Source organism: Hypoxylon trugodes, assembly GCF_022578975.1.
Source record: "Hypoxylon trugodes strain CBS 135444 unplaced genomic scaffold F4822scaffold_4, whole genome shotgun sequence".
NCBI classification, from domain to species: domain Eukaryota; kingdom Fungi; phylum Ascomycota; class Sordariomycetes; order Xylariales; family Hypoxylaceae; genus Hypoxylon; species Hypoxylon trugodes.
In genome coordinates, this window is record NW_026250019.1 from 1734739 (window position 1) to 1755003 (window position 20265).

The 20265-nt window shown below is 47.2% G+C and overlaps 5 protein-coding genes across 5 annotated transcripts; 2 read left to right on the forward strand and 3 right to left on the reverse strand.

Annotated features, from left to right (window-relative positions):
• Nucleotides 1-228: 228 nt before the first annotated feature.
• Nucleotides 229-3729, reverse strand: F4822DRAFT_399540 (uncharacterized protein). Its single transcript, XM_051457781.1, has 2 exons — nt 3365-3729; nt 229-3233 (listed from the first exon to the last, which is right to left on the reverse strand). Exons 1-2 carry the CDS (start codon nt 3485-3487, stop codon nt 588-590), a joined length of 2769 nt encoding a protein of 922 aa, XP_051315519.1. The 5' UTR covers nt 3488-3729; the 3' UTR covers nt 229-587.
• A 6291-nt stretch (nt 3730-10020) lies between these two features.
• Nucleotides 10021-12436, forward strand: F4822DRAFT_211973 (CASC3/Barentsz eIF4AIII binding-domain-containing protein). The gene is made up of 2 exons (XM_051453869.1): nt 10021-10818; nt 10873-12436. Exons 1-2 carry the CDS (start codon nt 10127-10129, stop codon nt 12338-12340), a joined length of 2160 nt encoding a protein of 719 aa, XP_051315520.1. The 5' UTR covers nt 10021-10126; the 3' UTR covers nt 12341-12436.
• Nucleotides 12437-13724: 1288 nt separating this feature from the next.
• On the reverse strand, nt 13725-15778 carry F4822DRAFT_211978 (aspartic endopeptidase). Its single transcript, XM_051453870.1, has 3 exons — nt 14963-15778; nt 14043-14909; nt 13725-13959 (listed from the first exon to the last, which is right to left on the reverse strand). The coding sequence occupies exons 1-3, from the start codon at nt 15362-15364 to the stop codon at nt 13810-13812; spliced, it is 1419 nt and encodes a 472-aa protein (XP_051315521.1). The 5' UTR covers nt 15365-15778; the 3' UTR covers nt 13725-13809.
• On the reverse strand, nt 15779-17212 carry F4822DRAFT_211981 (aminotransferase). Its single transcript, XM_051453871.1, has 2 exons — nt 16365-17212; nt 15779-16305 (listed from the first exon to the last, which is right to left on the reverse strand). The coding sequence occupies exons 1-2, from the start codon at nt 17078-17080 to the stop codon at nt 16194-16196; spliced, it is 828 nt and encodes a 275-aa protein (XP_051315522.1). The 5' UTR covers nt 17081-17212; the 3' UTR covers nt 15779-16193.
• Nucleotides 17213-17702: 490 nt separating this feature from the next.
• Nucleotides 17703-20241, forward strand: F4822DRAFT_211996 (mitochondrial outer membrane 72K protein). Its single transcript, XM_051453872.1, has 4 exons — nt 17703-18023; nt 18098-19058; nt 19127-19600; nt 19660-20241. The coding sequence occupies exons 1-4, from the start codon at nt 17832-17834 to the stop codon at nt 19920-19922; spliced, it is 1890 nt and encodes a 629-aa protein (XP_051315523.1). The 5' UTR covers nt 17703-17831; the 3' UTR covers nt 19923-20241.
• Nucleotides 20242-20265: the final 24 nt, after the last annotated feature.

Consider the following 20265-nt stretch of genomic DNA (forward strand, 5'->3'; position numbering starts at 1 on the left):
ATTTAGAGAAATGCAGCTACTATAACCTGAAGGTGGGGTCAATCGACTCACGTCGTCGTAATCAAGACACCTAGCTACAGCACATACCTACAGTACATACCTACCCTAGGTAGGTAGCTTAGGTACCTTCCAAGGGGAAGCATTCACTTCCTCCTTTAAACGCTCAAGTGGTCCAGCACCACCGACACCAATGTATTTAAAATATTTAAATACGGCCGATATCATATGTTAGTAAGAAAAAAACATCGTGTAAATTAAGCTACTAGAAATTACCCTACAGCCCCTACGGATGTCAATCTGTTCCTATTTCTCTAACTAATGAGTGAGTTGCGGGTGGTATTTCGTAGAGGTCATGAAAACCCCGTAGCCGGAAAAGAAAAATGAAATAAAGGCACCGTTGAGTAAATTCCATTCCGAAGAGACGCCATTGAAGGTAAAAGGCAAAGCGATTTGTCACTAAAATAACGCCCCTGCTATCCATCAAGCCGTTCCCGAACTTGTCCTGCTATGCCGATTCCTAGGACTCCTGGGACTCCTAGGGCCAAGACAGACTCAGGTTATCTCGCAGCTTCACTTTTATCTGCACTTTACTTTTTAGATACTGACTTGCGCTGCTCCGATAGGTATTCTTCATCGGACGCGTCGAGGATATCATACTCCTCATCTGTCATAAACCCACTGTCCGATTCGGCCCATTCCTCATCCTCGCCGCAGTCCTCAAAATCATCTTCCTCTTCCTCGTGCGCAGATTGCGTGAGGCTATCTGTCTCGGCCACCTCGGTTTCTACTTCAGCTTCAGACTGAGCAATCTCATGCATGCTGGAAGATGGAGACTCGTGCTCCAACTTGGGGATGATCATCTGGCTCTCGGTCATATTGGGAGCCGGGACATCCGCCGCAACGGCCTTGGGAGCGGGGGCCTGAACATTCACGTCGCACCATAACTTGTGGCCAAACTTGTCTCCTTCAGGGGTAGTCAATCTCCAGTATGAGATTACCTTGCCTTCCCGGTCGGGAGTACGCATCAACACAGTAAAAGCGAATTCTTGGCCTGGCTTAAGTGCATTGTAACAGACCGTTGACTCGGAAGCCGAGACTAACTCGTGAATACCAGCAGGGTGGGTAGGATCAACAGCTCCCATGTAATCACCGCCGACAAATTTAACTGAGCAGCCAGCTGGCCATGCAGTTGAACCCTCATTTCGGAGAACCCACTCTTGTTCAAAGGTGTGGTTCGGGGGTAGAACAGTTCCGTCAGCGACGGTGTCACGCAGGAAGATAGCGACGAGGTTAGCGGCCTTTGGCTCTGGTTCTTGCTCCGGCTCCGGCTGCTTCTCAACCAAGGTTGCTACCTCCGCATCTACGGAAGTTTCTGTCTTTACCTCATCTTCCTTCTTTTCGGGTTCTGATGGTTGTTGCTCCGTAGGTTGCACGTCGACTACAGTTTGTACTGGTGTGGCCGCGATACTCTCATGGGTTGAGACGGCCGTGCTTGTTGAGCGGGTCTGATAGACCTGGGGGACGCGGTCACCCATCGTAGGGAGGCGCTGGCCATCCTCATGCTCGCCGGTGGTAGTTACACTAACGTGGCGGACCGGAGTCTTGAACTTGATCAAGGGGTGTGTCTTGTTGTGCGTGTTAGAGGGGCTAGCCTCACAGTTGGCACAGAAGTCTTTGTCGTGGCAGACAGCACACTTATATCGGATACCGACAATGTACTTCGAACCTGCACGGGTTCCCACACAGAGTGGTCCATCACAGCAGATGCCGTAGTGCGTAATACGGGAGGCAGGATGAGGCGGGCGATCAGTTAAGGGCTCGTGGATAGGTACGAAACGATGACCCGGATGAATGAAATTGGCATTTTGAACACACTCCGAGCAATAGTCCCAGTCGGGGCAATCGAGGCACTTGTGTCGAATACCTCTCACGTACTTGTCACAACCATCGCAGATGGCATTGTGGCTAGCGTTTCGGCCAGGCGACAAACGCAAGGAAACGGACGTATCGAAGGTCGTACCCTTCACAGCAGGGGTAAATCCATGTCCAGGATGGTGGCCATGTTTGTCCTTCGCGAAACAGCTCTTGCAGAGGTCGTAGTCATCGCATGTTGTACAGTGAAGGAAATTCTCTCCGGGAAGATCCTGAACACAGGAGTTGCAAGTACGATCGTTGTGAGAATGTGCCCAAGTTGTTGCCCAATTTGAGCCCTCAGCGGGTCTAATAGGAAGGCTTACTGTAGGAGCCGGCACTTCCTTAACAGCTTCCTTGGCGGCTTGAGGTCGAGGAGGTTTGGGATTGACGTAGGTGGTGCTATAGTTGATCTCGCCGTCCTTAATAGTTCGCTTGATGAGCCAGTGACCATCGCCATAGCAAGTAATGCCTTGATTAACACACTCTTGGCAGAGATCAAAATCACCATCATCACAGATGGAGCAGTGGAAATGAGCATCCGGCACAGCTCGGTCGCAACTGTTACAGCAAACAGTAAATGGTCGCTTAGGGCAGCTGGGTACAGCCAGGGCCTCGGCCATGTCGGCTTCTTTCTTCTCCTTGAGTACGGTCGCTATCTCATCCTTGAAGGTTTGAGCCTCTGCGATAGATCGCTCTAGTACTGTTCTCGTCTTGATGGTGTCATGAAGCTGATCCACTATTTGAGAAACGGCCGACTCTGGTGCATCAGAGTTGATTGATGCTGGCATCTCATTCGAAGATGGAGAGCCAACCAGGTCAACTACTTCGTTACCCTCACCGTCTCGTCTAAGGTGGATTCTGGGCATACCATGTGTACGCCACAGCTTAATGAAATCGGGCAAGTTCGAATGAATGTCCGACACGGGAATGGTGTCTATCACACCAACAGAATCCTCGCTATGAACTGACGCTGGGACCGGTTCCGAAATTGGTAGAGGGGGTGACGGGATAGCAACGGGCGAAGGAACACGAGCGGTAGGTTCAAAAACCTCCTTTGACTGAGCCTCAACCTCATCTTCGACAGTTACAGGCTTGGGAACCTTATTTTCTTCAGGTTCAGGCTTGTATTCGGGTTTGGGTTCAGGTCTAGTCCGGGTAGTAATTCGTAGCTTTAACTTTTGCTTGGCTTTGGCAGCTCGGTAAAGTTGCTTGTACGCAGGGACATTAGACTGGTCAAGGACAACGAAAGAGGCTGCCGAATCGGAATAACGCTCGAACATAGCAGAAGTCCCAAAAGGGATCTGCAAGAAAGCACGAAGCTAACGAACAATGCGATGTTAGTAACTATTTACTTAAGATGGACTAGCACCGATAGTCCGTCATACTGAAGGTGGATTGATCGACGAGTCGGGGATTCTATGCTACAAGGTTGTAGAATGATGCAACTCACCTTGTCTTCCAATGTGGAAATAACCAAATCCTTAAGGGGTAGCTTAAATCGACGAGTTACACCATCGAAGTTAACCTTCAGAGTAATAAGGCTCTCCGGCGTGGCTGATGATGACGATGCCATCTTGACCGATAAACTAGGGGACGATAACAATATCAGTATCAATAGTTTAACGATTTGTTGGGAGAGATGATAAAAAAATTAATGAAGGGATCGGGTGTCCGCCAATGAAGCGGTAAGGCAATGATAACCATAGGTGCCCTATTAAGTTGAGTTTGATGATCGGAAGTGGTGCAAACTCAAGGGCACCATAGTAGGGAGGGTAGGATGAAGGAGGTGTAGCAAGATAGTGGGAAGAGGGTAGGAGAAAGAGAGTTAGAGCTAGAATAATACTAGCAACATACCTAGGAGGCTAGGACAATCCCAAGATTACTAAAGTGTCAGGTGTTCAAGATCGCTTATCGGCGATAGGTATAGTTGCTTGTTGTTCGGTATGTACCCTACCCTACTGCACTGTAGTTGCGGAGGGAGTGTAGTACAGGGCCACCTGGATTTAGGCGGTCAGCTTCAATGGTCCGGTAGGTATCAATCGTGGCCTCAATCAAGGGCTGGTCTAAACACAAAGAGGCGCCAGGGTGCAAAGCGTAAAAAGGTCGTCGGCGAAGGAGGGAGTAGTGTACATAGATTACAAATGACGCATGGCGCCCAACAAAAATTGATGAAATTGAATAGTGGAAAGTGAAAATGAAGATGAAAGGTGAAAAGTTGATGGAGGGGACCGTCGTAGAAATGGAAGATTCAATGGTTTCTGTGTACCTGGGTAGTGAGGGGATGACGGCATTAATGAGTTTAATGAGAAAAGGCACCTTAGGTAGTGAGAACCTTAGGAGTCCGCCCTAGGAAACCTTAGGCTTTGGGGGGGAGGGAAAGAGGCGGTCCGAAGGTAAGAACGCCGCTGATCTACCTAGGAGATACCTAGGACTCCCAGGAGGGGAAGGTTGTTTCGATTATGCCCACGAAAGTTGAATATTACTTACATATACTTACGGACGCAAATGTTCAATTGCGCCGTTCGCTAGGCTGCACCTATTTTTTTTTTGTAATGCGACTTCAGGTATTGCTGGGTGATGTTGATTTCGGTATGTGTAGGTGAGGTTAACTTGAGGAAGTAAGGAAGAGTAGAAAACCATAAATACACCAGGCAGCTAGCTAAGCAGCTAAGTACATACGTATGTGTGCACGTACCTAAGTACCTACTAGCTCGACGAGGGCGGCAATTGGCCACTGCAGGCAGATAAGTTTCCTCGTAACCTGCCAATCAAACCACCTATTGGATATGGGGAAAAGTGAGTTTAGCAAGCGGAGGTGGGCTTACGCTCCACTAAGTACCCTAACTATGTACCTAAGAAAGTCAAGGGCAGCGGTGGTCTTAACAAATAAGGCGCGCCGAAACATGCTCTAAAGCTACCTAGGTACCTAGATACCTGGATACAGTGTGGGGTTTTCAAAGTGAGGCTGTTATCGATGGTGCAGTAATTTCTTATCACCGCTTAACTAGTACAAACAAACAATTACCCGAGAGCTAAGTACAGCTAAGTACCTTTCTTACCTTTAAATGTGTATGTATTTGCCATTAACCTGTCACCTAAACTTTCTTGGCTCACTAATCCATACTACATAAAAACTAGCACAGTACACGGTGCATTGATGCTAAACATACAGTGACTATTTTCGCTGTTTGCGAAGTTTCAGGCTTGATACCAACAGGCACCTACTTGACGAATACATTCTAGTAGAAAATTCAAGCGTCTCAGGTGTGTATTTCTCAGTTAATCCACCTAGTAGGTAGTCATCAAAAACTCGCCTCAGGGAGTATTCCAGAAATTCAGAGGCTACTAATCCCCTCCAGGCTGCGAGGTAATGACGAATACAGCGCTAGAAGTTATCAACATACATGTAATGCTACGTCGCTGACAGGTTCACGGGTATTTACACATGTACCCAAGTAGACATGTATATGCAAATTATGTACTACGAAAATGACGGCAAAGTGCAGGTTCAGCAGCACGAGGATAGATACTTCCACGTCTGCCCGTGCCTAGACCAAGAATGACGTAGTGACAAGCTCGGTCAATTTCTACCCCGGTGTATCCGAACTTCCCTGTCCATAATACATCCAATTTTAAGTCAAGGCAGAAGAGAATATAACTTCATCTAGTAATTACTCAGATGTCAGTTCACAATAAGTTCGTTCATCTAAGAGGGGTCATCGTCAGGATAGAAGGGTGAAAGAAGTCTAGGCACTAGGTTCGGCTTTACTGATGCATTGAACCCGAACGTGACCTCTCAACTACTCGTATCTTGCATCATGTCCAAGACTTCATGACGCGGCTTGCCGCCTAGCAGACGCCTCTCTACCATGACAACCCAATTACCACCACAAGGCACATATATGTCTGTCTTGGTTATAGTCGCACAACCCATTCTGTATGCTACCAGTGGTCTAAGTAGTACTCAACCATAAGTTGCACTTCCCTCCTACTAATATATATAGGACGTTATCCCCTGCTAACCAAGCCGAGACTCGAATTTGTCTAATGATATCAGTGGTCTGGGACAATCGTTACAGAGTTCAGTTGAACTGAACATGCAAGTATCACAGATCCGTCTTATCGATTCCACCCCTAAAATCCAAGTTATAATAGCAGGTATGCTGGTTGAATTGACTCGCATGATGATCCAGCCAAAACTTCCTCTTTGCCTCTTATTCGTGGACATCTCCAATATTGGCTGGGAGGCAATTGTATACTCGACCGTCGCACGACATACTTCGGAGTGATTTGGAAGCCATATCCAAATATTTGAGCTTCTCCTTTCGCCATATCCGAGGTTGATCGCATCTAAGCTCCGATCGAAAATAGCTTGTGGCTTGCCCATCAATTTCATCTCCGTGTACGGCCGACTTGGTCCTCGAACCCTCGCTGCCGCATCAGAACCTGTGGAACCTTGACCGAGACATACCTACCTAATAATGGCCCCTATGCCAGACCCAATGTCTCAAGGCATAAAGAACTCTCAAGCGGCGTTGTCATGTGTTCGCTCCCGTCTAATTGTTGAGGCAGAAATCTTGCGGTTAAAAGAAAGACGGGATGCTATATAAAGATTAAAGATGCCCATAACAGGTAGGTGGTTGTGGCTCTGATCTTTCACAGTCTCAACACGTGGGCGGAAGTATATTCTGGCTTGCTCGGAAGATGGTGTCCCTCAAGCATCGTTCTTAAATGAATATCTGACATACCACATGTCAGCACACCCCCTTTTTTACGCGTACTAATATAGGGTGGTCTCTTCAGCGAAGCGCCACGCTTATTCACGAGTCAATTGCGCACTTACCTTATAAACTTCACGAGAGGGCAAACTCCTTTTTACCAGGTATATTAGTCATGCTTCTATTATCATCAAATATTATTTAGCTCCCCTGTTTAGATGATATACGCGTGATTGGAACCGTCATAATCTGATCTAGCAAGCACCGGCGGCCTTTTCGATAGAATGGTATTTTAACTTTTGTCAGCGGTCTGTGAAGTATGGCTTCGTGGGGGCAGCCGCTGTATTGTTGTATTGTCGTTACTACCTAGGTATGTAGGAGACATAACGGAATACCTTTTACGGTATCGAGGATGCCTATGCTACCTTGTCAATACACATATAAGGTAAATTATGACGACTTATAACTCAACCTATCCATCAGCAAAGCCTAGACAAGTCGAACAACCTAGCCAATAAAAATACTTACCGCGATACCCCCTGACGTGTTGTGTCTTCGGCTGTGTTGATTGTTGTTTCATTAATGATTGTCACTCGCAGCCAAGTTAGGCCCAACCAGCAGTAACCACAACTGATTTTCATATACCTTTTATACCTACATATGAAGATTCTTCTACGGGCTCCGATTAGCATCTTAAACATTATTGATTGCCAGGCAAATGGCCAGAATCATGTAGCGGGAAGGCATTTCATCCCTCTCCTAATCGCGACCTAGTATAAGATATTGTTACCTTCATCTAACGATGTCCAGCCCCTAATGTGACAAAATGAGATATTTCGGACAAGGTACTGGCTAGGAAAATAAACACTTGGTCCTATCAATAGTAAATTACTCGCGAGTAAACATATTTCATACCTAGGTAGTCATAATCAAAGAGTCTACAACAGCACGATGCAAGCAAATCAACGCTGTAACCATAGCCACGAGACCACTTTTTTCTCTTCACCTGTAGGGTTAGTTGGACAGAGTCCCGATTCCACGTCGGCCGATTCTACCTATCGGGTCCAAAGAAGCGGCCGTAGGATCGCGCTTGCGCTAAGCTTGAGCGAGCGCTGTTGATAGGCCACGACATACATACTTCCAAGGCCGGCATTGGGTCTTACGTGCGGTAAAAACGGCAAGATCAGCAAAGGCGTAGTAGACTCGTAGTGGATTCGCCCATCGGTCTCGTAACGCTCGACACGTTCGAGTTCATTGGCTCCTTGCTTTGGCAATTAGGAATTGACGGCCGTGGAAGGTAAACAAACATCGTGAATTGGTACTTGGCGGACGTGTGTATTAGGGAACTGCCTCAGTAATTGTACGTAAAAAGGAATACCTTGCACCACCGAACGGCCTGATAACGACCAAGCCTGATCGAGAATCGTCCAGTCAGGTATGACAGCAGATTGGCGATACCGGAGACGGATACCTAAGAGTAACGGCGATAGGCTGGATGCCTAGTAGATACCTAGCTTACTAATGTGGTTCTTCCCAGTGAAAGACGGGCGGATAACGGCAATACGGTGCTAATATTTTCTTCATGCCCTGCCAGACCTTACAATTTTCCATACAAAATAGACCGAGCCAAATGTGATTCCTAAAATATTAGTTACGAGGCGAGAGTGGAAATTTGAAGATCCTGTTGACCAAGGGGTGCAGGGATGATACGGGTAGTGATTCATGGCAGCGATACGTGTAAAGAGTGGTTGGTGGACGTGGTGAATAGAAATTGGACTGTGCTGTACATTACAGTTGTACTCGGATGATTTGGACGTGATTTCTGCATGCGGAGGCGTCTCGGCGACTGGCTGCGCGTGAGTGGGTGATTCCATATATGTAGGGAGGAGGAGAGGTACCTCCGCTCCATGTGAGTAGCATATGTTGTATATATGTATGTATGAAGTATGTAGACGGACCATGTATGTTGGGCAAGATGACTGTTTATGGCATACATGTAGGTAGGGGTTTTGAAGGCCAGCGGACGAGTGGCACGCACACAGTACCGTACGTGCGCCTTCGGTACATACCTAAGGTATGCGATGCATCATCGTACTATACGGATTGGATATATCAATGTATCAATACATATGTATGTAATTGAAGAAGAGATATTGTAGGTTAAGTAGTTTAGAAAAGAGAACTGTTGGATGGTCCGCACCTCTCTCACTCCAGCTAATAAAAATGCAGAATGAAGATGGAGAAAAGTAATCTGTAGCTTGATCAGCATGGTATATAATAGACAGACAAAAGAATGATGAATTGCATGCCTTAATGTATAAATAATGATAATGAATTGATTAAGAGTACTATATTATGTAATTATATAATAATATTTTTTTATTTTTTTGACGACGAGACAGCAAAGAATTCTCGTGAAACAAACAATGGAAAGACATTTAAAACTTCATTGATAAAGTACAAGGTACAAGGGTACCGAATCTGTACCAAAGTATCCGTGGATCCATCCGGTCCATGGATCGAAGCTGCCAAGGTCTCAAACAATTGAAACTCAGCCCATTGGTCCAATCTTATAAGAGGACAGGGATATATGCACAGACCACACACATGGACGGTTCTTTCCTATGGAATTATTAGGTCACCATCAGCACTGAATAGGCGCCTTTTCACTTTTTTAAGCACTGATTCTGGACTCCGCTCCACGCATTTTTGGGTACGACGCTACCTACTGTACTTTGTCCTACCTTCAGCGGACAGACAAGGTACTTACCGTACCGTACTGTTAGTCTCCACCACAAATCCACTATTTGCTACTACCTCAACCTTACACCAAACCAAAGCAAGCCTACCTGAATCCTTACCTGACCTCGAACTTCCAAAATATTAAACCTTTTGGCTTGGCTTCTCCCCGTCCAACAAAAAAGCCCTCCTTGACACTACATCACCTAGAAAAAATAATAAAATCACAAAAAATACACCTCCGTCGTAGCTTGTGTAGTTCATCTTCACAAGCCTGGAGGCCTTTTTTTCTAATTAAAAAAAAGTTGTTCTTATTTTTCTCCGTTCACGTCTTCTACCCTCTCCGTCTTCTTGTCCTGCTTTGTCCGACTTATTAGCGACTTAGCTGGACGGGGACAGAGACCTTCTGTCGCTTTTTGGGGGGTAAAAAAATAAAAGGATCGATCCTAGGAAAAATACGGCATACTGGATTTTTAATTGATTTTCATTCTTCACCAGCACTTCCCTTCTTTTCTGCACCGCAGGCGGTTATTTCGCCTCTAGGTTTTTGTTCATTCAGGAAGCCCGTCGTCCGATATCTCGCCCGCCAATCCGAACGACGTATGATATCCGTATCCATCACGACGCCCACGTCGTGCCCAACCACCGCCGACAGCTCTTCTAGGAAGCTTTGAGTCCGTCTCTATCCGGCTTCGAATTCCTCCATCTACCCCATACGCTTGTGAGCGCATTTCCGACAGCACACGATATCCAAAATGGCAGCTGCTGCACCCGCCGTCCCACGACGAAAGATGATCGGCCGCCGCCGCCGGGTCGAGGACGAAGGAGAGGATGAGGGAGGCCATGAACAGTTGGAACTTGACGATGACTCGTTGACTGATGGATCGATGGCTTCCGAGGACCCCGATCCCGCAGATGATAGTGATACCAGTAACGTCGATGAGGCTTCGCCGACGACACCCGCTGCACCGAAATTGTCCAACCAAACAGCCAATGGTAATGGAAGCGTGAAGAGGACACATTCCAAGTCTTCCGGCAGCCCGCCTACTAAGGGTGCCAGAAAGGTCGCCCAAAATGCCGTGTCCGACACCGAATTTATGCTGAATAGCATGAATATCTCGGATGAAGCTGTCCCAGTACAAGCGATGAACTTCGAGGAGACATCCGAGCCCCAGTCCAAATCCTCGGCTCCTATAGTCGTTAGTTCAAACTCCGCTGCTACGAACGCGGACCATTCATACGATCCCTCCACCGATCGGCGACGTAGGGAGCACGATGAATACAGGCGCAAGCGAGACGAGGATCCGTCTTTCGTCCCTAACCGAGGAGCCTTCTTCATGCATGACCACAGACATGCCGGACCATCTGCGAATGGTTTCCGCCCATTTGGAAGGGGCGGTCGAGGAAGAGGCCGTGGTGGTATTGGTGGCCCCTACGCTCCTATCAAGTATGCCGCTCTACGTCAGCAGCCATCTGTCGTCCCTTTTACTAACATATTTAGTCATCCTGTACATAGTCCGGCCGATCCTACGACCAACGGGCCTTGGGCCCACGATATGCACGATGTGGTTGCGCAACCTGTACACTCTCAGCAACCAAGACCTTCGTTTACTGACGATGGCCCACCAAATGGCGATGGCTTTATTCCGACGTGTCCTCCCAGTGCTCAACCAATTAATAGGCAGATGGCTACGGAGAAGTATGTTGGTAATGTACAGGTCAGGGTGTTCTTCCCGGGAATTAAAGAGGCAATTATCTTTCCTGGCATACAAGTACGACAGTACACGAAATTGCCAGATCATCGGCCGCCGTTAAGACGTGACAAGCCAGTCCGAATTTCTTTACCAGACAACCCTCCGCGGTATATCTTTCCGGCTACAGATAGATCTTTTATCTTTATCCCCCGAGCAATGCGTCCGAACCAACGGTTACGAGGCAAGCCAAGATCTGGACTTGGTTCTATTGGCGGTTTCTCTAGGCGGACAAGCGTGTTTGGGGGAAGTGTGTATGCAGGTAGCGCATACACTCCTAGTGTTGCTCTGAGCCGACGATCCTCTATTGCCCCCGACTTGGGTAGGGATTATATCGTCTCTCCAACCGGCTCTACCATGTCACGTCCCCCGATGCCATACGACACAAGCCGCCCGATTGTCAGACTACCTCCGCAAGCTCGGACCGAGCAGCAGCTTCCCGTCGTTGATGGTGCGCCGGGAGAGGGACCACATGGAATTGGACAACCTATTATCAATGACTTCCCAGCTCCGCAATCACAGCCTCTAATGCAGAAGCCGCATTTCCAGGAGAATCGATCGGTTCCTATTCCTATGCATCAGCCTCGGCCCCAGAAGACTGTCTCGGTGGCCGGCATCGAGTCACCAGAGATGCAGCATAACTCGTCCCAACCATATCAACAGGCTTTCCATCAACAGGTTCCGGTACAAGTGTCTACTAACCTGGGCCAAGAGTCTCATACACGCCACCCCTCATACCCTTCCCAACACTCGACAGGAACACCCCTCTCACAAATTCCGGAGCGTGCCATTCATGCCGCTCCCTTCCAGCCAAATCAATTCGGCCAACAAAACTACTACCAACCCTACCCGATAATGCAACAACAGGGCTATTACTACCCTCAGACGTCCTATCCTAGCACGTTAGCCCCATCCGCCACGGCGCCCGCTTTCGTCCCAGGAGGCCAACAAGCTCAGCCACAGGGCGAAACCCCCAGCAGCCAGCCAAATGGACAGAATACGCCGAGCTCTAATTTGGTTGCTCAGGAGGTCAATGGCATGGTATACTACTACGATGCGTCTCAATTGCCGCCTGTGTCCTCGTACCCATCGTATCCGACACCGCAAGGCTATCCAATGCCTGGTGGAGTGGTTGGCATGAATGGTATGGTTCCTCCGAACCCGGATGGCTATTACTTTTCCCCTCCAGGTCCCGGTGTCGTCTATTACCCACAGTGAGCTATTTCAATATGGTGGCCTCAAACACATTTGGCTTTAATCAGCTGGTTAAAGCAGAGGACCACTTCGCTATTTTACGTCTTTGCGAACGAAGCTTGGGGTATTCGGTATAATCGGTATCATTGCTTTGGGCATTAATCTACTACAAGTGTTGAAACTTTGAACCTCGCATCCTCGGATTCCTATCGGCGATGCACAAGGTTATCATATTTTATAATAACCTTACGAGAGCTTTCCTGATCCGAACTTGTCCTAGACATGATCTTTTTTCTTCTTCACGAGAACGAGGCGCTTCATCTCCCATTGCGTCTGTGCAAATCCCCTTTTTCGATTCTTTCGGCTCTGGCTTTTATTGTGCTTTTTCGGTGACTTTGGGAGGGTCCATACCGCATAGGCGTTCGGTGGAGTTTGTGATTTTTTCTTTTTTTCACTCCATTTGCTTTTTTTCTCCGCATGATAAGCGAGCCATTGGCTTTAGAGGAAGATTCATCCATCGCATGTTACTTGGTGGAGACTTTTTTCGTTGGAGCAAAATGCCGGGTCATCGGAAGAGAAAAAAAGAATCAGTGGTAGTAATTAGGGACAGTCATCACGAACGCACGGTCGAGCTAAAGGGGGAAGAGAGAGGGAGAAGAGCTTAGTTCACTACCGAACCCAACCATACAAGCAAATATGCGAGGTCGAAAGGCAATGGGAAGGCAAGACGAGAGACAATACAGGGCAAGACACGAGAGTGTGACTAGGTAGCGCGGTCAGTCGCGGACGTAGGAAAACCTATATTATCTACACTCCCCAGAATCCCTTCCCAGGACTCCCTTTCGCCGTGGATATATATTTGTGACTTGATATATTTGGGCTATTTATGTAATATCTACCAACGTATCCTTCTCTTCTGCTAAGGAGGTATTGTATGTCTCGTCTCGATTCTAGCGTAGCGTTAGATGTAGTTAGTTTATGCATGCACTTGAAGGCGTTGGGGACTGTTATATATAGGTTAATTTAATTCGAATGGCCATGGAAGACCGCAAGTCACTTAATTTTCTCGACCTGCTGCGTCACTGCCTATGACAATTGCCGATACAAAGGGAACATTGATAATGAGTACTTGGAGGATTGACTAACTCTCAGGGGTAGGCATCATGGACCCATAGTTATCATCGAGCCAGGTTCGGGAAGCTGATGTTTCAGCTAAGGTCATAGGGATCGCGTGAATCATATGTTCAAGACGGCCAAATCATGCCAGCTGATATGACGATTCCAAATTCAGTACGAGCTAGCAGTGACCAAGAAATAGGGTAATAATGCGGCAATTCCATTCTATCTAGGGAGACCAGCGAACTATCACCACTAACAAAACACAATCTTAGAACTCAAAGAAACGTTAGAAGCATTACGACCCCCGACTCTTATGCCCAATTCTTGAAACTAGCCATTCAAGTGCACCCCCATAGACACGCGGAACGTCCCATTCAAATAGCATCAGCAGCAAGGAGATCAATGCTGCTGACTCTTTGTTTGTCTCCACCATCAGAGTCAGAGCTGTCAGGGGGCGGGTCGAGATTTTGTGTCTCTTGAATCTTGGGTACTACACCGAAGCGCTTGTTGCCTTGGTCCCAGATCTGTTGTATAACAAGTTAGGTCAATAAGCTCAGTCCGGAAACTAGAATGAAAAAAACAATATGGGTAAGAGAAAAGAACTTACAGCATAGACACTCTTCAGGAACGTGTCGCCAAGAATGTCGAACGGCATCATGCCGCGGCTTTGGATACCTCCATACCAACTCTGCTTGTCATCCGTGAGGGCGAAGGCCAAGTCTTCTTTTTGGATTAGCCATTCCTGGTCGCCCACAGCCACCTTGATTTCAGGGATATCATCTGCTTTGACAATAACCGGGAAGATGTAGCCTTGGTTGAGCCAATCATAGGATGCGCCAGGGATTTGATCGTATATCTTCTCGACAACCGTGTCCGATAGGAGTGCTAGAGTGGTACCGGTATCAGCAATGGCGGTGTTGCCGCTAAGATCGATGCTCTCCCCATTGACCGATGCTGACTCTGACAAGAATGACCAGAATCCTTCCGAGTTGTCAATTTCAGTCCAATGAATGTCCTGACCAGACTTCTGGACGAGGTCCTGATCGATATAACCGAAGGTATAGAATGACTCGGCATCCTTGTCACGAGTGCTGTAAAACGCTGAAGTAAAAAGCTCTGATTCCTTGGGGATATCATCCTGGTCAATCATGTTCTCAACAGGTGTTGCCTGGGGATCGGGCACACCAGAATCTGTGACTGTGTTGATCTTGCCCCAGGCGAGGCCAAGCAGGCCATCGCTGGTACCCTGGGCAAATTGTCGGGACAGCTTGGTCGCGCACTCGATCGTCTGGTCCTTGATGGATAGACCACCTACGACAAGAGTGTCGCTGCCGCAGTCACCAGACGCAGTCGATCCATCTCCATATTGGATCTTCCACTTCTTCCCAGTCAATTTCTTGAAGGTCTCCGACTTCTTGGGGTCAAAGACGTTGTGGCCCGAGTTAGCAGACTTGCCCTGAAGGGTCGAACAAACCTGATGCCAATGTCAGCTCAAAATAGGTATAGGATTGAACGATCTTCACGAACCCAAGTATCAGCAGAACCAGTGTCGAAGTCGAGTAATAGTGACTGAGGAGGGCTGCCAATATCGACTTTGCAGACATACATGGAGTCATTCTGCTGGTCTTCGGCAGTGACATCACCGGTCTGATCATCATCGCCAGGACCGGCCTTCTTGACTAGTGTTCGCTCTGTATGTATGACGCCTCCAAGGGCGGCCTTCAGCTCCTCAGGGACAATGCCATGCTGTCTAACCTTGTCGATATGAAAATAGGGGCCGGGTTTGGTAGGTTGGAAGCCGAACCGGTTTAGCAGGTAGACATAGGACTTGGTGCCATGACGTTTGTAGTTCTTATTCTGAATGGCCTTGACCTTGGACAGAGACAGCTCCTGCTTGATCTTGTTCTGAACGGAGTAGATGGAATTCATGATGACTTCTAGGTTAGTTCTAGGTATTTTGATAACGCGTCTTGTTGGGAGTGGATGATGGTTGGTGTCTTGCTGAGAATGGAATTACTAAATGTATGTATGGTAATAGATTGCAGGAAAAAGATACTGAGTTGATAAATGAGGACGAGGGGCGATGAAAGATGAAAGATGAGAGAGGGCGAAAAAAGCAAATGGAGTGAAGTGTCGATTATAAAACACTCGTTGACAGCCTCGCACTTTCTGTGCGAGGTAGGAAGAAAGAGGCAACCAGATGTGTGAAGCTAGAAGTTGCTCAACTCTTAGACCATGGTTACGAGGTGGAAGTCACTCCTCCCACAAGGTGAAGCAGATGCACAAAAAGCAGTAGATCCCAAGATGCTGCCTTCCCAATGCGTGGTACAAGCAACGGGTGACTCGTGATACGTCTTGATTTAGCCTCGTCATTGCCAATACCTACCTACATGTAGGTACTTGGACATCTTTTCTATTGGAAGGAAAGACTGCTTTAAGAAACTCTTAAGGGGACTTATTATTGATAAAGGTTCGGTTGCACAGAACGACGTCACCGTAGAACATCATTGACGAGTGACACGGGAAAGCCGTTACTACTGCGGATATTAATATCCAGGTGGTCGTTCCTCGAGCATCGTACAATGGCGCGCCAAATGCTGTAGTGTTGTTGATATACTACACTCCTTATCTCATTCGTACAGTTGTTTAAGTTTTAATTGTGCGCCAACAGTCGGTTAGGTCTTTCCAAGGAGTAGTAATTACCGGCAGGATTCGTGTAGAGTTGATCAGCTACATATGTAGGAAGGTATCATGAAACTCAACGTAGCTTCACCTTTCCAGATATGAAGCCTCGAAGGCCGTTACTTATCCAACAATTTTCACCGTCAAGTAGTGAATCGACAAGCACGACTTGCTCAATTGCAAGGTTTCTAATTCGGTTAGCATTGGTCGCTCAAGGTCAAGGTCATAGTTTCGTGATAAGAATTACCTTTCCAGTGCCCATCTTCTAGTCGTACCATCATTCCCGCCGCTACCTTGTGAGGCGTCATACTCGCTTGGAATGGGCGGAGTCACCCATTTTCCATCCCTCCAAAAATAAGGGGTACTAATACTACCCTCCATAACTTGACCATCTTCGTTGACAAGAAGTACTTCTTTCTTCTCACCTGGATTTATTTGAGCTCTTTTTCGTGCGGAATTATATATGTCTCTAAAAGTGGTCTTATAATGAGTGAACTCGGATTTCGCTGTCTTCTGACTATCAAGAAGTATGTCGTACAGGGGATCTTGCACAACAACCTTACCCTTTCCAACTGAATCCAGATCATCTGAGTTCGGGCTCGGTAAGGATTCGGGGTGTAGATTATTTATGTGTGTTTCTGGAAGAGGTGATGTCTGATAACCCAAAGTTCCATCCGAAGCTAGAGTAATCATTACTCGGTGAGGTCCGCTTCCCAATCCGGCGGCATTGGTTTTGAGAAAGCTCTGTAGATTTTCGATGCCTTTCTCTCCGGAAAGAGTGGCAATGGCGGCATTCCAATCCCAATATACGGCAGCCCTTAGCATGCGATCCCGGTGGAAGTCAAGCATGTAAAAGGGAGAAGGATTCTGGTTCCATCCGACATTGTTAAATCCGAGCTCCGGGACTTTTAATAGAGAGGGATCATAGCGTATAGATGTGAATATTTGGAAGTCATTAGCCATCGTATATGATAATTAAATTACTTGGCGTTAATAAACCCTGGTATTTAACTATGTTGTTGTTAGTTGCAGGTAGAGTATCTTAGATCTATATCGGTGGAAATTATCATTTGTATATCCGAATCCGCAGCAAAGTAGACGATCGATGTACCTACATATGTAAGTACTTAGGTACATATATAAGACATATAGAAGTGGGACTACTAGGGCATGGCTATCAGATCAAACGCAGCGGGATGACAAATACGGTACGTACACGTATGTACCTAGATGGTGGTTGGCGGGTTGGCGGGGTGGCTGGTACGATGATGATATACTTCGGTACATTATGTACCTAGATACATCAAAATATAATAGCTTTTGCTTTTCCTTTTGAATGATGACGAGTGATTGTGGGCCAACCAGGGTCTAAGCTTCAACAGCACAGCGCACCTTAAACTGGGTCGCGCTAGGAATTACAGTTGCAAAGTCAACTTTTTTTGCGCCTGTGTATAACATTTTTTTTCGATTCGGTACCTATCAAACGTAACTTCTACTCGAACATCTACCTATATTCTTCTTTTTTTTTTTCACAAGAGCTATACCGACCTACCTCTTCAACACCTCTCGTCCAACCGCGACACGATTAAGGAAAAAAAAAAGTATTTTGCGACCTCGTCCCTTTTTTTTTCCTTTTGTCGCCCCTCGTCACCGACCGCTCGTTTTCCCTCTTTCGATTATTCTGGTTTGACGACATCCCACTCATCCGGTCATAATGTCTCGTGCTGCTGCAGCTCCGCCGCCAATGCCTCCCTTAGCCCAACCCATTGCAGTCTCTGTAGAGCCCTCCTTATGGGATCGATTGTCCAATTGGGCCTCCGAGAACAAAGCTATTGTATATACCATCGCTGGTGTGGCTGTTGTCGTCACCGGTGCGGGCGTAGTATATTATCTCAACACCGATATTGTCAGTCATTTATTTTATTTTTATATTCAATATTGTCCTCGAGATTATAGCTTACACCTAGACCCCACGAACAGCCGAAGCCCGCTGCGCAATCAAAACTCAGCAAGAAGGAAAGGAGGAAGCGAAAAGAAGCAGAGCGCCAAGCCGAAGCACCGAAGTCCCCCGCCTCCTCGGGCGAACAACCGAAAGCTCCGACAGTAGAAACCGCCGACGAACTACCAGAAATCACCGAAGAAACAGTCGGCACATTCTCCGATGAACAACGCCGAGATTACGCCCTGCAACTCAAGAATGCTGGCAACAAGGCCTATGGCAGTAAAGACTATAATCGGGCTATTGACCTCTACTCCAAGGCCATTCTTTGCAAGCCCGACTCTATTTTCTACTCCAACAGGGCTGCTTGCTACAATGCTCTTAGCGACTGGGACAAGGTCGTCGAGGATACCACCGCCGCTATTAGCCTCGATCCCACATACGTAAAAGCGCTAAACCGAAGAGCTAATGCTTACGAACACCTATCTCAGTTCAGCGAATCTCTCCTGGATTATACGGCCAGCTGTATTATTGACGAGTTTAAGACCGAGTCTAGTACAAATGCCGTTGAGAGATTACTGAAGAAGGTTGCAGAGCAGAAAGCTGAGGATATCATCAAGTCCAAAGATTCTAAAAAGCTACCTAGCCCTACTTTCGTCTCCAACTATATCCAGAGTTTCCGAGCGAAGCCCCGACCTGAAGACCTAGACGATTCCGTCGAACTACCAGAATCAACCGGCAAGGGACAACTGCAAATTGGGCTCAGAGCTATGGAGAAGAGGACACATGAGGGATATGAAGAGGCAGCAAACGCATTTGAAAAGGCCTTGGAACATGGTGACTTAGACGAACACGAGGCTCTCACCTACAACTTACGAGGCACCTTCAGGAATCTACGTGGATCTCAAGACCTGGCTTTACAAGATATGGATAAGAGTATAGAGCTCGACCCGTCCTATACTCAAAGCTACGTTAAGAGGGCAAGCATGCATCTAGAAATGGGTAAGCGAAGCGACTCGGTGTTACGTACGCCTTTTTAAGGAGGCCCCTTAATGCTAACTTATAGACAGGCGACCGGGCTAAGGCTGCTGCGGACTTGGAACAGGCGCTAAAGCAAAATGACTCCGATCCGGATATCTACTACCACCGTGCACAGCTTCACTTCATCCATGGTGAATTCCAAGATGCTGCCAAGGATTACCAGAAATCGATCGATCTCGACAGCTCATTCATCTTTTCACATATTCAGCTTGGTGTAACGCAATATAAGATGGGATCCGTAGCGTCTTCGATGGCCACATTCCGCCGATGTGTTAAGAACTTCGACAAGGTCCCCGACGTGTACAACTACTATGGAGAATTACTACTTGACCAATCCAAGTATGACGAAGCAATCCAAAAATTTGACACAGCTATGGAAATGGAGAAGCAGACTAAGCCTATGGCGATGAACGTCCTACCTCTTATCAACAAAGCGCTCGCAGTATTTCAACAGAAGTCCGAATTTACCGAAGCTGAGAAGCTATGCGAGAAAGCATTAATTAGTAAGAATTTCCATCCATTGCAGATTTCGGATGAAAGGGGGATGCTAATTGATGTATAGTTGACCCTGAATGCGATATTGCTGTAGCTACGATGGCTCAGCTTCTCCTTCAACAGGGTAAAATCACGGAAGCACTCAAGTACTTTGAACGCGCAGCCGAGCTTGCCAGGACACCGGGTGAGATCGTCAACGCGCTTTCCTACGCCGAAGCCACGCGGACACAAATCCAGGTCCAAGAAAAGTACCCTCAATTAGCAGCCAAGCTACAAGGGATGGGTGCGGGTGCTGCCGGAATGGGAGCCGGCGCATTCGGAGGTCGCTAGACTCGATCTAGGGATGGTTCAGGGGCGTATAGCTCGTACAAAAGAGTATTATGGAGCAGCTCTACTACTAATATGAAGAGGTGAAATATTGGGCAAGATTTAAATTCGGGTTCGCACGAGAAAAAAAATTGAAAGAAAAGTACTTGAGGACCTTACGCACGTACATTTTTTTTTTTTACATTTCCGAGGCCTCTGAAGTTTATAAGTCTCCCCTGAACGACGACTTGTTGGTAATGCTATTCATCCTACTCCCACTGTACCTAGTATTGTACATAATTAATACCTCCCTCTCCTTGTTGTGGATAACCCCTTCACTCACACATCGAGGTAGTTGACAGTCGTC

What these genes read in the sequence shown, in the direction of transcription:
- F4822DRAFT_211981 (XM_051453871.1), bottom strand. Translation starts at nt 17,080, where the DNA reads ATGGCTAATGACTTCCAAATATTCACATCTATACGCTATGATCCCTCT. An exon ending in AGAAGATGGGCACTGGAAAG is followed by an intron (nt 16,306 to 16,364) that starts GTAATTCTTATC and finishes TAACCGAATTAG; the next exon opens with AAACCTTGCAATTGAGCAAG.
- F4822DRAFT_211973 (XM_051453869.1), top strand. Translation starts at nt 10,127, where the DNA reads ATGGCAGCTGCTGCACCCGCCGTCCCACGACGAAAGATGATCGGCCGC. An exon ending in GGCCCCTACGCTCCTATCAA is followed by an intron (nt 10,819 to 10,872) that starts GTATGCCGCTCT and finishes TAACATATTTAG; the next exon opens with TCATCCTGTACATAGTCCGG.
- F4822DRAFT_211978 (XM_051453870.1), bottom strand. Translation starts at nt 15,364, where the DNA reads ATGAATTCCATCTACTCCGTTCAGAACAAGATCAAGCAGGAGCTGTCT. An exon ending in CTGGTTCTGCTGATACTTGG is followed by an intron (nt 14,910 to 14,962) that starts GTTCGTGAAGAT and finishes CATTGGCATCAG; the next exon opens with GTTTGTTCGACCCTTCAGGG. An exon ending in TCCTGAAGAGTGTCTATGCT is followed by an intron (nt 13,960 to 14,042) that starts GTAAGTTCTTTT and finishes GTTATACAACAG; the next exon opens with ATCTGGGACCAAGGCAACAA.
- F4822DRAFT_211996 (XM_051453872.1), top strand. Translation starts at nt 17,832, where the DNA reads ATGTCTCGTGCTGCTGCAGCTCCGCCGCCAATGCCTCCCTTAGCCCAA. An exon ending in AAGCATGCATCTAGAAATGG is followed by an intron (nt 19,059 to 19,126) that starts GTAAGCGAAGCG and finishes ACTTATAGACAG; the next exon opens with GCGACCGGGCTAAGGCTGCT. An exon ending in ATGCGAGAAAGCATTAATTA is followed by an intron (nt 19,601 to 19,659) that starts GTAAGAATTTCC and finishes ATTGATGTATAG; the next exon opens with TTGACCCTGAATGCGATATT.
- F4822DRAFT_399540 (XM_051457781.1), bottom strand. Translation starts at nt 3,487, where the DNA reads ATGGCATCGTCATCATCAGCCACGCCGGAGAGCCTTATTACTCTGAAG. An exon ending in TTTCCACATTGGAAGACAAG is followed by an intron (nt 3,234 to 3,364) that starts GTGAGTTGCATC and finishes ATTGTTCGTTAG; the next exon opens with CTTCGTGCTTTCTTGCAGAT.